General features: G+C 33.5%; 2 protein-coding genes across 2 annotated transcripts; one reads left to right on the top strand and one right to left on the bottom strand.

The window, feature by feature from the left end:
* Positions 1 to 217: 217 nt before the first annotated feature.
* Positions 218 to 3,937, top strand: LOC124844597 (alpha/beta-Hydrolases superfamily protein). Its single transcript, XM_047321560.2, has 7 exons — positions 218 to 693; positions 1,578 to 1,616; positions 1,847 to 1,917; positions 2,072 to 2,136; positions 2,737 to 2,826; positions 2,918 to 3,010; positions 3,350 to 3,937. The coding sequence occupies exons 1-7, from the start codon at positions 323 to 325 to the stop codon at positions 3,758 to 3,760; spliced, it is 1,140 nt and encodes a 379-aa protein (XP_047177516.2). The 5' UTR covers positions 218 to 322; the 3' UTR covers positions 3,761 to 3,937.
* Positions 3,938 to 11,744: 7,807 nt separating this feature from the next.
* Positions 11,745 to 12,437, bottom strand: LOC124844602 (lachrymatory-factor synthase-like). The gene has a single exon (XM_047321565.2). The coding sequence runs from the start codon at positions 12,313 to 12,315 to the stop codon at positions 11,818 to 11,820; it is 498 nt and encodes a 165-aa protein (XP_047177521.1). The 5' UTR covers positions 12,316 to 12,437; the 3' UTR covers positions 11,745 to 11,817.
* Positions 12,438 to 16,749: the final 4,312 nt, after the last annotated feature.

Genomic DNA, 16,749 nt, shown 5'->3' with positions numbered 1-16,749 from the left:
AAATACGCCACGTGGAGAATCTCAGCAATAATCTAAGCAAGTGCAACGAGTATTGGCTGTACCATAGAAATAACCGTTATTGATTATTTCCACTTACGATGCGAACAACGTTTTATCAGCATTTACATTTTTTCCATGGCGCAATCTCAACCGTCAGATATCGGGGCCCACAAAACAAACGGATCCGGGACAAGTATAAATAAACACCCAACTACGTCAAACCAGATTGCGCTTGCATTGTGGTGTGTAGCGGTGTTCTGTTCCTGTTATCTGTGTTGTGAATCCGTGTCTGTTTCCGAAATCGTCTCCGTCGCAGGGGGCGATGTCTTCCGCCGAGACGGAGATGGAGCCTCTCACGTCGGGGGCGAGCAACCGCATAATTCCGCTCCTCAAGGCTCTCAGGGCTTCCCTCATCTTCGTCTACACCTTCTTCCTCTCCTTCCTCTTCTTCATCCTCCCCCGCCGCCGCCGCCTCTCCTCAACGGCGGGGCCACCATCACCCAAGAAGCATTTGAGGCGGCGCTGGCTCGTGCGCGAGGAGGAGGACACGTGCCGGCGGAGAGCCTTGGCGCAGGACTACCTTGGAATGGGTCGCGACGAAGGGTGGTGCCGGTGGAGCACTTCCATTTTCTATGGGGTTAGAAACAACGCTTTGTTTTGCCGCTCTTGGTTCCCAGTTTCCGAAGATGTCAAGTGAGTTTTTCTCTCACTTCATTTTCACTTTACGTTTTTGGCAACTTCAACACGTCTTCTCCGTTTTTTTAACGGAATTCTGTCAAACCCTATTGCTTAACGAACTCTTGTGTCTGTGTTCTGTTCTCTATTTCTTAGCCTCGTGTGTACACGTAGAGAATTCTATAGATAGAGATTGAGCTAAAGTTCTCGACACATTGAAATTTGGAAATTCTGTTTCAGGGTAAATGGTGAATGAGCTTAAACATTAAAAAAATAGAAATGATTTGTCACCGTAGCTTGATTGAAGTAATTGGAGTTGTAAGAGAGGAAATTTTGCTAGCAAGTTTCGTGGTTTCATTTTGAGAGGTGTTTTAGTTTTTCCGTCGTTCCTGTGAGAGCATTTGAAATTGAAGTGGGGTGAATTAAGTGCATCTAGAATTGGGTCCTCTCTTGTTGATATAGAGTAACTGGACAAAGAGAGATGAAAGATGCAAGTGGTCGAAAATTTGAACTGAAGTTTTTGTTCTTAAAAATTGAAGTTTTTGTTCTTAAAAATTGAATGTAGAATTATTTTGTTCTACATGCTAAATGCAATGAAATTTGCTTGTGTATTATTGTGTTAGTCTACAGTGTTATTGACTTGTAGGTTTACTATTGAACTGTTTACAAACAGCAAAACGTTAAGGTTCACTGATTTATAATAGTCGTGTTCACAGGACAGTTGTTTTGTGTCTTTTTTCTGACATGATAGATGAGACAGTCTAACGAATGTATTGTTAGAAAGCTCCTGCTTATCGACTGTGCTTTCTTTTCTTTATTTAATTGCTTGCATCTTTTCTTGTTAGCATGTAAAGCCAACTTTCTGTAACATTTGGCCTAACTTATTTTCTTTGTTCTTTAAGGGGCATTCTGATCATCATTCATGGGCTCAATGAACACAGGTAATCTTGCTCAATTGCTTTGTCCTTTTTTTTTTTAAATTGCCATCTTTCAGGGGTTGATGAATGTTTTTCATTGCGGGACTAGTTTACTCTGCCTTTAGATTTTGCAAAATTTGATTTTTGAAGCGATTGTCAATACATTTAAATCTTTCCTTTGATTGTTTCTAGTAAGATAACAAGAAGTATCCCCCATCTCCTTCCAATTATCTGACATATTACTCATTTTTCAGCGGAAGATATGCGGACTTTGCGAGGCAATTAACATCATGCAACTTTGCTGTCTATGCAATGGACTGGATAGGTAATTTAAGATTTCTCTTTCCATTCGGCCCCTTGTGATCCTCATTTTTTTGCACCTTTTTTAATCAAACGGATTTACGTTAGACTTAGTAACAGTAAAATTCTGTCTTTATCGTTTTGTGAGGGATCTGGAGTGATTTGTTTTACTGTTACAGGTCATGGAGGCAGTGATGGATTGCATGGTTATGTTCCTTCTCTTGATCATGTGGTTGCAGACACAGTACGTGCATTCCTTCTTTCTTTAGTTAAAAATCATGTTCTTGTATGAATATAGACTTTTGGTATCTGTTCCCGTTTGTGATAGTTCTTGGAAAGGAAAACCGTTTTCCACATCATTATTTTTCTACCATTTTAATCGGGACAGAGATATTGCGTAAAGTTGGAATACATATTAACCTTTTATTCTTAGAGCATGAAGCAGTGATATTTCTGAAGTTTTTTTTTTCTTTTTTCATGTTATGGTATTATATTCTCCGGAATCTCATATCCATAAATATTATAATGGGAACGTTATTTGAAAACTTTCTTGAAAACAAAAGATATCTAGTAATATTTTTTATAAGCATCTGAATAAACATTCTCACTTTCGTGGAAATGCAAAAGGATTCTGTGAAACAAATTCAAGTTAACTTGAGAGCTTATTTCTTGCTTTGGCTTACCAATATTTTGATCATACTCTCTAGAATAGTTATTTTGTATCTTTTATTCAATTTCATTGTAATTGTTATTTGTAGTAATTTTCATGCCATACAATAATTTCAGATGTCAGTCAGTGTTTTTAGCAGTGTACTTTTCTTACTGATAGTAATGGCTTGAACAGGGGGCTTTCCTAGAAAAGATCAGATCGGATAATCCTGGAATACCATGCTTTCTCTTTGGTCACTCCACTGGGGGAGCTGTGGTCTTGAAAGTAAGGGCTGAAATATCCTGTATATATACCTTTTGGGATTAAATTTGTCTCTGTTGAATTTGGAAATTTAATTTCTTCAAATTTCGTGTAGGCTGCTTCCCATCCTCATATTGAAGTAATGGTGGAGGGAATTATATTAACCTCGCCAGCTTTAGGTGTGAAGCCAGCTCATCCAATTGTTGGTGTAAGTTTTGCATTCGTAGGTTGTGCTTGTTATATAACTATAAATTAACGTGTTTCTGATTTGTTACTGCAACGTTAGCTATGTGCGGTAAACTTGTGCATGTTTCTTATACCTGCAGTAAAAAACATGCTGTAATATACAAAGTTATCATGAAAGTAACAACCTCCCTTTTCAATTGATAATGTCAATCCTCCGACTTCCAATAAAACTATAGTCAGGCTGCTATGATATGATATGATATGATATCTAGTTACACAGAATCATTGACTCATTCACAATCTCAAGTTTTAAAAGTTTGAGTGTGCTTAATGCATATTGTTTATTGATGTGTTGATGCAGGCTGTTGCTCCAATTTTTTCTCTGGTGGCTCCAAGGTTCCAGTTCAAAGGAGCAAACAAAAGGGGCATTCCAGTTTCGAGGGATCCAGCAGCGTTGTTGGCGAAGTACACAGATCCTTTGGTGTACACAGGACCTATAAGGGTACGAACTGGGCATGAAATATTACGGATATCCTCGTACTTAATGCGAAACTTCAACTCCGTGACTGTACCATTCTTTGTTCTGCACGGCACTGCTGATAAGGTAACTGATCCACTGGCCTCACAAGATCTGTATGACAAAGCAGCTTCAAAGTTCAAAGACATAAAGCTGTATGATGGTTTTTTACACGACCTTCTGTTTGAGCCTGAGCGTGAAGAGATTGCTCAGGACATTATCAACTGGATGGAAAAGAAACTATTCACTATCTGAAAATGTAAGAAAAAAATATGTAATTGTGTTTGGTATATATGAGAACACAAGGGATGCCAACTTTGATAAGTGTAGAAAATTGAATTCGCCCAGGCAAATGGGGTGGCTGAGGCAGATAGCATTATTAATCTTTCGTTTTAGGCTGTTTGATATATATCAATATATGAATTCTGCGAACATCTTTGCTTATCAAGAAACTTGTAAATTTATTACACCTAAAATTTCAGTAGTGTTTTCATTAGAGGTGTCATTTGAGCCCTTGGCCCATGGGTTGACCCTGACCCCTTCTAAAATCAAGCCCCAATTTTCTAGCCCACTTAATAGGGGGCTTTTTAAAAGCCCCAACCCCTAAAGCCCCACATAAAGTGGGTTGGGGTAGGGTTAGGATGGGGCTAGCCCCCAAACTAAATTAATTCACTTTTAATGTTTTTTTAGTTATTTCTTTTATTTACTTTTCAAGTTCAATAATTTCCAAAATTTACATGATATTTAATATCTTTTTAATTAAATATAAATGTATAAATATTGATTTTAGAAAAAATTATTTAAAATAATTTTTTAATTATAAGCATATTTTAAATATATAATTTTATTATTTTGGAAAGTTAAAAAAGAAAATTTTTATTATTATTTTTATTTAAAAGAAAATGAAAAAAATTTCAAAAAAGAAATTATAAAAGTAACACAGTTGAAAATTTGATTTTTCAATAATCGAATTCTGATATCTATATAAATATTTGAAATATTAATTATGGATATATTTTAAATTCAAATTTACTGATTGGATGAATTTTTAATATCGGTGTAAAATTTTTATTTTTTATAGTTTGTCATATAAAATTCTTTTGTTGAATGTTTTGTATAGATATATATACATTAAAAAATTAAACCACAAATTTTATAAAGTTTAAAATTAATTTCACGTAATAAAAGAACTAACTTTTTAGTGAAAATCCTTGTTAGGCAAAATTGTTATAAATATCATATATGTTAGTATACAAGATCTAGATGTAATCCTAGTGGTTATAAAATCAGATTTTTTTTCTAACCTTTTAGATTAAATTAATATTTTAAAATGACTTATTTTTATCCAACAAAGATCGTTTTTATTGAATTATATATCATAATTGAACCGATTGTAATAAAAAATAATTAAATAATAGATACAATATTTTTAAATAAATATAATGTTATCATTTATAATACTAAAATTAAAATTATTATTTTATTTAATTATTAACATATAAAATAAATAAAAATTATAATAATTATAATAATAAATAAATTACATCAATGTCTCTTAATAAGAAACTAATAAAGAAGACAAATGAATATAATATGAAATATATGAAAAAAACATAAAAATATATAAATTGATTTAAATGACTAAATTATACGTTTTATAAATTTTTTTTTAAAAGAATTATATAACTTTATAAATAATAAATATTAATTTTATTAAATTTGGAAAATTAAAAAAGTTAAAAAGTTATTAAGTTAAAATTTTAACATGTTCACACCAATTAAAAATAATGTAATTTTGATCACAAATCTTAATCGAATGATATTGATTTAAACTAGTGACAAAATATATTACCATTTATAAATAAATTCGTTAGTCCATCAAAATTTTACAAATTAAATTAATTTTTTTTAACTTTTAAACCTATTTTATGTGGATATCTCTGAACCGTCAAATTTACAAACCAAAATTAAGAAACCAAAATTAAGATGAAAAAATTATCAAAACAAAATTTGGAAATTAAGGAATAATTGTATAAAAGCATTATTATTAAACTAATTAATACAGAAACACGTTATGAAGTAGAAAATTAATTTTATTGGTAAAAAAATATAATTATACATGAATCAATTATGATTATAAGTTATTACTAACAAAGATAAAATGAAAGATGGATAAAAAATACACATGATTTGTGATTACTTGTATGATGATATTATGTTTCTGGATGTTAAATTTTGTAAAAAGGAAAGCCCATGGGCTGGCCCTGGCCTATAGGGCTTTAGGGCTTTTTAGCCCTGTGGGCTTTTTAAATAAAGATATTTTTTGGCCCTGTGGGCTTTTTTGGCCCCAACCCACGTGGGTTAGGGCCAAATCTTATTAAAGGGGCTCATTTGACAGCTCTAGTTTTCATCTCTCGACAATTTAGATTCACCGTTCAATGTACCGTGTCTCCTCTCTCAAGTTTCGTATAAAGCTTCCCCCTACCCCGAAGGAAATGGCTTCATATAAATTTGTTACATACATATTTGCCAAGTAATTAAGAAATCATCCGTGATCATTTAACATAAACTTCTCAGTCCAATACTTTCATCAAGGTATTTTGTACATAAAACACTAACATAAGTTTTGTTAGATTATTAGTAAAAGCTGTTTTGTTCGAGTCTATTTCAGCAGAGGAGATTCACATAATTCTATCATAAAATTTAGGCTCAGCTGTTAACTAAATACTTCAATATTTGTTGCTGAAAAAAACTTCTAACATCAAATTAGAAAAAAGACACCGTTAAACTAAGGTGGCAAAACTATTATTAATATGTTTCTATAAAAGTAATGATACTTTGATAATCTTTATTTTATATATTACTATTTCACAACCTTATTATTATATTAGTATAAGAATATAATATTTAAAAATTACCTTATTATTTTTTCAAGTTGTTGTATATAAATTAAACATTTTCAATTTTTTTATTGTTTCCGTAAACCCAGAAAGAAAAAAAAAAGAAAAAACAGTGTTTCTCATCATTAATATATAGAGACTAATTTTGTTTTATACAAAATTTCCTTTTAATTTCTTTTTATTATAAAAATATTATAAAAAACAACTCTTTACTCTTTGCTACTTAAATAATCTGGACTGTTCATTTTTAAATTTTATTTATTCGATTTATTTGCACATTCATTTTTATTGTTGGAAGATGTATTTTATTTAATTACATTCTAAGCATAAACTGTTCTGAACAATAATTTTATCAGAAAAATATTTAAACCTAACTATCATTTTAACTAGATGACAGTGAATTATTGCTCCCACTAATTTAAGTACAGTTAAAAAAAGTTACGTGTAGCTTTCAAGACTCTAGTAATGTATAGGAAGGACATACAAAATGTCATTATCAAGTCCTTATCTAACTTGCTTAATTTTGTAACCAACTTTTTTTTGGTGGTATTACTTTTACTCACTCTTTTTCAAAATTATCTTAAAAAGATTTCAACAGTACACAGTGATATCAAATTTAAAAGTTCTCTGTATGTAATATTTTGTTTATATTTTATCTCCTTAATATTACGTTGTACTCGTAGGATAAAGTATTGCAAAATACATTTTCTATTTTTGTGGATGAATGTTATTATTTTAACGTTGTGATATTACTGAAATCATTATTGCTAGTTGTAGCAGTGGGGACCGGACGTCCACCTAACCACGACAGGCCAGCCGCGCTATCCTTTTGCTTGCCGGAGGAGGGACCAGACATCGAGCAGGGCGAACGACTTCATGCCTGATTACGTAACATTGCCACTTGTCATCCGGATGCACAACCACTCATACGAGGTCGGTCGGTCATACCACCAATTAACCAGATTGCCTATAGGGACCGACCGGGAGAAGACGGCCGAACGGCGGGAGACCGGCTGGCCACATCGTTAATTAATCAGGTTTAAGGTAAGTGGTGATTAAAAGCTATTGGGTTGATTTTGGGTCGTGATTAACTTTTCGCTCAAACTGACTTTGGCATCGGAGAATCTTTTGTAGGTCTCCCACCCGCGCGCAGAGGGAGGAAGGAAGGAAACGAGGAATCAGGAGCGAGAACCGGACGTTCGAGAGACAAGAGGAGAAGCACGTGGAAACATTGGACAACTTAGCCCCTACATACCGAAACACTAACGTTCACCAACTTTATAAATAGAGCACTTCCTTCACTCCAAAAGAAGATTATCAGAATCATTCTTCTCTCATTCTCTCTTCTCTTAGTTTCATTCTTTCTCTTTTCTTCTTCTCCTACAAAACTGAGATCCTCAGAAATTGTGAGAAGTTCCTGTTGTATCTGGAGGCTTGCGCAATACACCGCGGATAAATTCGTAAGGACAGTGAATCTACATGCCTCAAGAAATATTGCTCGTGACTATGGATCAAAACTTTATTTCTAAACTGAAAAGTATTTGCGAAACCACTTACATGGATTCAAGCTACTGTCAAAAGTAAAAAAAGTAAAAAAGGTATGAAAGTTTACTTTTCTTTATTGTATGATGATGTTTGAATTTTTGAATGATACTTCTAATCATAAATAAATGGAATTGATTATTGCGTATTAATATGTTAATATCAATTTGGATGATTGAATTCTATAATGAATTCTATAATTAAATTCACGTAATTGAATTCCATAGTTGAATTCTCGTGATTGAATTCACGTAATTGAATTCTGTAGCAGAATTTTGTAAATTGAGACTTCTTTTTTTAGGATATAATAAAGTTACGGTTTTGTTCAAATTAGAAAAAGGAAAAGAAAAAGAGAATTACATTTGAAAGGGGTTGCAGCGTTTTAAGATAGCCTTAGGTTATCTTCAATTTGGGGTTTCAAATTGGGTTTGAAGTGTGGGTTTGTTTTTTTTTTTTTTCGACTTGGGTTTTTTCCTCTCGTTGGTCCCAGCATTAGGGGGGAGTCAGACCTAGCTTTGAGGGGTGATTTTCTTCCTTCCTGGTCTCGTGCAAGTCTCGCGCAAGGAGAACTTCCTCCTTCCTCTCCACTTCTTCTTTTTCGCGAGCATGATCAACGAGAATCCTGAGATGGAGCGAGAAGCCAGCGACAGCGTGGAGATGGCGTGTCCAAGCGGCTCACGGCGACACCTCTTCGTGGCGGTAGGTATGACCATGACAGCGTCGGGATCGTGGAGGCGTGCTCCTTCAAAGCAAATCGCGATGGTGATCGCGGCGTGTCGAGCGAATTGCGTGTTCCTCTTGCAAGCTTAGGTTTTTCGATTTGTGGTTACATTTAGGGTTTCGTTGTGGTTTTTGGGGTTTCTCTGTTCTCATGTTCGATTCTGATCTTGGGGGTTTCGATTCCTGTGTGAAGAGCTCACGTTTCTGAATGCATGAAGATGGCGAGGGCAGCGGCGCCCTGATGGGCGAAAGCAGCGGCGGCGTCGAGTTTTGGGTTCATTTTTCGTTCTCTGATCTTGGGGTTTCCTTCTTGGAATTTTTCGCATGGAGGAAAGACCAGGTTTGGTGGCACAGGTGCGACGCTCTCTCCATAGTAGTGTGCGCCGCAATGGCGGCCCTCCGCGGGTTTGAGGACGCTCTTGTAACGGTGGGAATCACGGAAGCCCCTTGGTCTAGAACTGACGACGGGTTGAGTGCGGACAGTGTGGCGGCAACGGCGTGAATCTCTGTTTCTGGGAATCTCGTGTTCTTGATTGTTTTGGGGTTTCGTAACTTTGTGTGTTTTGATTCGCGATTGGGGTAAATTCTTTCCTGTTGATTCATAGCGTGTTTTGGGGTCTGCGTTGATTAAGAGAGGGTCGTTCCTTTCCTTACGGCAGTGAGAGTTGACGTTTCATGAGGACTTTGGATTACTGCAAGATAAACCCATCGGAATATCCAATTGGAACTAGAAATTAACGAGATTTAAAAGAAAGTAATGAGATGATTAAAATAATAAATGTTTTATTATTTTAAATTAATATTGAATTATATTTATTTATATTTTCTTATTATTGTTTGAGTAAAATCTATTCAGGACATGAGATAATGGTGACATAGGTGAAGCTACTTAGAATAAGAACAATATATTGAGAAAAGTTTGAGTTTTATGACATAAATTTAGTGAGTATTCCACCCTTTATGATGCTAATTCTAAATTAATGGAAAATAGAGGAGAATCATTACCTCAGTTTCAGTATACCCAGATAATTGAGAGTTTATTGCACTTGATGAGCTTTTCTAGACCTGATATTGCTTATACAGTATGTAGACTGAGTAGGTACACTTAATGTCCTAATCAAGAACATTGGGATGCACTTTCCAGGCTTATGAGATACTTAAGAGGTTCAATGAATTATGCCATTGAATGTAGTGAATTTCCCGTTGTACTAGAAGGGTACAATGATACTAACTTTTGTCGCTTTTGAGATGGCTGATAGTGAGGCTGAGTGGTTGAAAAACTTCTTAGCAAACATTCCACTAGGGATGAAACCAATCCCATCGGTGTCAATACACTGTGATTGTCAATCGGCAATAGCTATAGCTAAAAAACAAGAATTACAATGGAAAGAATAGACATATTCAATTGAGACACAATTTGGTAAAGCAGCTGCTAAAGAGTGAAACTATTTCCATTATGTGAAGTCAGAACGGAATCTAGCAGATCCTCTGACAAAACCCTTGGGAAGAAATATGATATTAGAAACATCGAGGAGAATGTGACTTAAGCCAGTGACAAACAAACAAGTAATGGTAACCCAACCTTTCTGATTGGAGATCCCATGAATAAGGTTCATATGGATAAAAACAAGTCACTTGTTAGTTCTGATAGTACTAATTTGATTTTAAATCAAATATGTCCATTCATATGATGTGTGTGAAAGTGCTAAAGAATTATTGAGAGGTTAAACTTTGTAATTAATCAAAGTTTTAATGATCTTCATATCCCTTACGAATGGTGTATGATTTGCAGCATACACTTGATGAAATCACTTATATGAATGTCAAGTGGGGTCGCTTGCACGAGATTTTGGCATGATCTCTAGAGCACTCATGAATACCGGGCACGCGCATGACCTAGTAAGTGCATCACAGCGATAACAACAAGGATGGTGGTGGTGTACTGTGATTGATAAACCTCTAACACACTCAAGTATCTTTGGTTCATATAGCTTGCTATACCAACTATATTGTGTGTTAAGTTTCTCGATCTGGGACTGGTTCATATAGCTTGCTATATCAGCTCTCATGCATTACATCTTGTGAAACCAGAATAATTTCTTTTCTCTTTCGTTTGGATATATATTTTGCAATATGTGGGGGATTGTTGTACTCGTAGGATAAAGTATTGCAAAATACATTTCCTATTTTTGTGGATGAACGTTATTATTTTAACGTTGTGATATTACCGAAAGTTTCGTGCTTCATTGTTGCCAACGTTCTTTTATTTTTTTTTTGCAAGTTCATATTAATAAAAAAATCTTTTCTCAAAAGATATTTTGCTAGATATTTTGGATCTTTTGGATCATGAGCCTAATTCACCAACTTTATAAATAGAGCACTTCCTTCACTCCAAAAGAAGATTATCATAATCATTATTCTCTCATTCTCTCATTCTCTCTTATCTTAGTTTCATTCTTTCTCTTTTCTTCTTCTCCTACAAATATTGTGGGTTTATTTTTATTCTCTTTTTAAGAGATTCTTGCTAGTTCTGAAATCCTCAGAAATTGTGAGAAGTTCCTGTTGTATCCTGGGAACTTGAGTAATACACCGCGGATAAATTCTTAAGGACAATGAATCTACACGCCTCAGGGAAATACTCGTGACTATGTCAGCCTTTTCATACAACATATTATTGTATACAACTGCCTAAAATTGAAATATGTTTGAATAAAGATGAATCACGAAGGAAACTCTTGTAGATACCCACATGGACTGCGTCTGTTACTAATAAAACAAAAATGGCAGAAACCACAAGAGAAAGCAGCACAATACACGGTATATATAATAAACAATTTTGTGACTACTTGTTTAAAATTTTATCAGAGACAGTTTAGATTAAAAGTAATGCATAATTACAATGGAAAAAAAATATTAAAAAATGAAGAATTACGAGGTAACTCAAACCTGTTTTAAACAATAATTTAAAAAAGATTCAGTTCGACCCAGATGTTAAAATATATATTTTTGCCAATCTACCCACAGATTTGAACTATCAGCACTGATTAGATCGAATGAGATGAAACTGAGACAAAACGGGAAATAAAAAGAAGTTGTTAAAAGCAGATGAAATTACGAAGGGAACAGAAAAAGATCACAATTTGAATCTACCTAGTTTGTGTTACATGCAAGCTCAATCTTCTTGACCATGAACTCCAGATAAGACTCAATAAGCGAGTTCAAATCTTGGAAGCTCCAACCTTGAACAGGATCAGAGACAAAGCTCCACTCGATCTTGGATCCATCCTGGTTCATGGGAAGCACCTTGATTGTGGCCACATAGGACATAAATCCCAAGTTGTTTTCACCAACTTCGTAGGTCAAACAACGTTGTACAGGATCTATCTCAAGCAGCTTCTCTTTGGCCCATTTCAGGGTTGTTGTCTTCTCAGCATCATCACCAACCCCTTCTTCTTCAACAGTGGAAGCACAGTAGCGGACGAGACCAGGTTGACCTGAAAGTCCCTCTACATGGTAACATGTTTCTATGGGAAGCCACTTGTGTACGTTGCAGAAATCTTCCAGAACCTGCCATGTAAGTTGTGGATCGGTGGCTGGTAGCTCAGCCATGGCTTTACCTTCCCATTTGGGGGTAGATTCCTCTGTCATTGTTATCTTCTTATGGTTAGAGTGAGGAACACTGTAATTACTTGACTCAAACTTCAGGGGTATATATCCACTCAGGAAAGGAAAATATTCTATGCATCGTGAGAATTATTGGGAGAGTGGGAATCTCTTGCAACCACACAATCAAAATCAGGCACATGCCATTTCATAAAATAAAGACATACTTGTCATAAAGGTTAAGGCCTTGTTCACTTGAGTGAATTTGAAGGAAAGTAATTGAAGGAATTTGAGAGGATTTGAAAATAAATTTTTTTATAGATTGGCCTGAATGTGGTAATAAATAAATACAAAATTAGATGATGCTTTACGTTAGATTCTATGAGACTAATTTATAATATATATAAATTAAAGTAAATTTTATTTTAGGTTCACCTAATATTAAATTACTATTAAATTATCCATTAATTTTTAATCTGTGTTTGAAATGTACATGTAGTGAATTATTTTTCTTAAGAAAAGCTTTAACCATTGGTTTCATTTATCTTGTTCATTTCGTCTCTTTCATAAAAACCACATAAAACACGTTTCTACGAAATACCACATAAAACACAAACCACATAAAACACGTTTCTAGGAAGGAAGTATGAAAGAGATGTGAACTATTTTTTATAAGTTGTTAAAATAACAATTTAAAAAGTAAAAATAGTGTACAACAATTTAAAATAGCTAGTAAATAAAAAAGTATTGTATGACTACTATACTTTTGTAAAAAAGGTAGACGATAAAAAAAATATTTTCAAGACTTAGTAAGGGTAAATAATTTTTTTAACATAAACTAGTTTCAAATTCGTGTTTATGCATAAGTTAATGTTGGTATGTGTATCTATTAAAAGAGAAATAGAAATTGAAAGAAAATTTATATAATATTTTTAAAGTTTATTATTAAGTATTGAATAAAAATAATTTATAAATTTAAGAAATCAATGTGTTTATATAAATATAAATAGTAAACTTTGTAAGAATATAAAAGATAAAATATGTACAAAAATAGAGTAAATTCTCTAGAAAATATATAAAAATATGTACAGTTGACTCAATTAATTAGTCTTCAAATTTAATGAATAGTGTTAATTTCGTTATCTTTTTAAAAAAGATTTAATTTTGTCCAAATCCGGGAAACACAATTATTGGTGCCAAAGTCTTAGGAGTTTTATTTCATTATTATTTATAAATTTAACATTTTAATAAGTAATAAATTTAAGGTTTTTAGTTAAAAATTTGTTAAAAAATTATTATTTAATACTTAAAATTTTATTTTTACTATTATTAAAAAAATGCATTAAAAAAATTTAAGAAACTATTATTTTTACCAAATTATAAAAATGCATTAAAAATAATTGCGCAATTTATTATCACACATTGCCATATAAAAATGTTCTTTTAATGATATGAAATGGCCAAGTTAACGAATTTAAAACTATCGACCCAGAATTGGAGAGAACAGTGTGTACCAATGGCAAATTTCACATTTGGTTGAGGAAATTTAGTTCTCATATAAAAATACTAATAAATAGAAACAAGATGTTTTATCATACATAAATTTAGTACTGTACTGTCACCGCATTTAGTTTCTCCCTCTGATTAATGTTTTATCATACATAAACTAATTCATAAACAAGAAAAATTAGAAACAGAAAATTAAAATTAAACCCTAACTCTTTTATATCATACTTTCATTTTAAACATCATGTTAAAAAAATATTACTTGAATATTATATTTGAAAATTTTAACAATAGTATATGTTCCCATTTTGTTTGTTATTTTTTAATATGTTTTATATTTAATTACTCACCAACACATAAGTAATTTAAATGTCTCATATATACATATATATTTAACTTTATAATATTTTATACTTAATTTTAAACTTAATTACACATATTTTAAGATAAAAAAATAAAATTAATAGTACGATATAAAGATAATAATAGAAGTTAAAAATTGAATTAAAACAATTAATCTATAAATAAACAAATAAAAATTCCTTCAATTTTGAAAATATCTAATTAAAACTAATAAATATATTATTTAAAAATAATTAATAACGATATTTGTTTAATGGAATTCATACTAATTAAAAAAAGGGTTAAATATGTTTTTAGTCCCTGAACTATCAGACGATTTTGTTTTTAGTCCCTGCTCAGAACTTTGATGGTTTTTAGTCCTTATAGTTTTGAAACTCTGAGTAATAGTCCTTAAAAATGGACGGTGTTAAGTTTTTGTGGATGTGTCAAACGGCGATGCCACGTGAGCTGTGATCTCTGCCTTCACTCTCTGCCACGTGGAATGTTTAACTGTTGAACTTAGATTAAGCACTTCGTGATGTTTTATAAATGAGATTTGAAGAAGTTTGGTTCTTCTTCGTCGCTGCAGCTGAGGAGAAAGAACTTGGGTACATCTGAAGGTGAAAGAACTTGGGTACATTGTTGAGGTAAGTTCGTATGTTTTGGTTTTGGTCTTCTTCTGTTCTTCGTGTAAATATGAGGATTTGGGATATAGGGTTTCTGTGGGCACCAAAGCTGATGAAGGGATTGTTTTGTTGTAGTGAAATGAAAGGTGACAGTGGAGGAAATGGTTGGACGCGAAGGTCAATTGGTTCGTCTAAGTCGCAAAGCTGTGGATCATCTTCACGGCTACCTTCTAAATTGTGTGGTTGTGGTGAAGCATTGTTGGTTTTGAAGGCAACTACTGTGAAGAACAAAGGAAGATTGTTTTATAGATGTAGAAATTGGGCAGTAAGTGATTAAATATTTCATTTCATTTGCTGAATTTTGAATTCATCCTGTGTTGTTTTGATTGCAGAGTAATTCAAGTTGTAATTACTTTGAATGGCATGATGAAGGAGTTTCTGAAACTGAAGGAAGCTTTGAAAGAAAACGTGAAGAACTTCAAATGTGTTTGGAAAATGAAAAACTCGTATTGGATCTAAGGAAGAAGAACGACAAGTTGAAAAGGAAGTTAGAAGAAGAGAAGAAAGTTGGAAAAATGATGTTGTTGTTGTTTATCTTGTCATGGGTTTTCTTTTGTATTATGTTTTTGTTAAAGATGAATTGTAACTAAGAATTATGGTGTTGAATAAAATGAGGATTGTCTGGAAATTGTTTATGTTGTTGTTTGTTTTCCCTTTAACATTGGACTGATACTGTTACTGGTGTATTCATTTATGTTGATAAAGAAAACAGTTCACAGCATAAGAAAGCACAGGCAGAGTATCTGTAAATGTGGACTTGGAATAAATAAAGTTAACTTACCATTATGCAAAGATGGAATACAACTCAAAGTTTAGTGGTCCCTTTGAAAATGAAGTGGTCACATACTATTAAATAACATAAGTTTAGTGGTCCCTTTCCACTACAAAAAATATTAAAAGCAACCACACCAACCACTGTAGCCAGTACTATAATTGTTCCGTTAGTGGGTCACTTTCAATTACAAAATTCAATACAATAAAGGGTTGGAACAAAGGCATCTTCAATTGGTACTAGCTTGGGACCCTAGATGTTGTGCAGCCAGTCTTGAGGATGTTCTTCTTCCAGCTTCGTGCCCTAATGCAGGTCCTGCTCCACTGGCACTTCTTCTTCCCCTTGAGGATGTTCCTCCTCCTTGGTGACTTGATGCAGCTTCTGCTTCACTGCCAGTTGTTCTTCCCCTTGATGCAGCTCCTTCTGACCTTGATGCAGCTCCTTGAGAACCTCCTGCACTGGAAGTGGCCCTTGTGCTGCCAAATCCTCCTGTACTGGAAGTGGCCCTTGTGTTCTGTAAATGGAAGTAAGCAACATTGCAATTGTAAGATTGTAAATAAGTTTGAATGTGTAAATAAGTGAACCAGTAAAAGATTGATTTTGTACCTTTTTGTTTGCCCTTTTACATGTTCTTACATTATGACCAAATTCATTGCAGCTGCTACACTTCATAAGAAGATTCTTCTTTGATAATTTTGTATGAGTGACATATTCATCAGCCTCCCTTCTTCTTAGTTTTTTAGGCCTCCCAGGGGGTGTTTTATAAATTGGAGGCAGTAGGGAAGGAAATTCAGAAGTAGACCACAGTTGTTGTCCATTGATTGGAACAATCTCAGGGCCATAACAAGTGTCATAAGCCTCTCTCTTGTAATAAGGATGTACATAGTCTTCAGGGTTTTCTTGTTTGTAATTGATGGCAGCCACAGCGTGCCTACAAGGAATTCCTACCAAATCCCAAAGGTAACAACTACATGAATGGTTACTAAGGTCAACTACAAATTTATCCATAGTAAACCCGTGAGTGATTTCAAATTTTGCTCCCCCTACCCAAGTTGGAATCCAATTTTCAGAAAACCACATTTGTTTTTACAAACTGCCCTTACTCTGTTCAGGTCATTCTTCACAAACTTAACCTCTTTTTCATTTAATACACTATGCTCCAATAGTGCATTT

Source organism: Vigna umbellata, chromosome 2, assembly GCF_029865625.1.
Source record: "Vigna umbellata cultivar VRB3 chromosome 2, Vumbellata_1.0, whole genome shotgun sequence".
In the NCBI taxonomy this organism is placed as follows: Eukaryota; Viridiplantae; Streptophyta; class Magnoliopsida; order Fabales; family Fabaceae; genus Vigna; species Vigna umbellata.
This window is presented reverse-complemented; position numbering and strand designations above follow the sequence as displayed.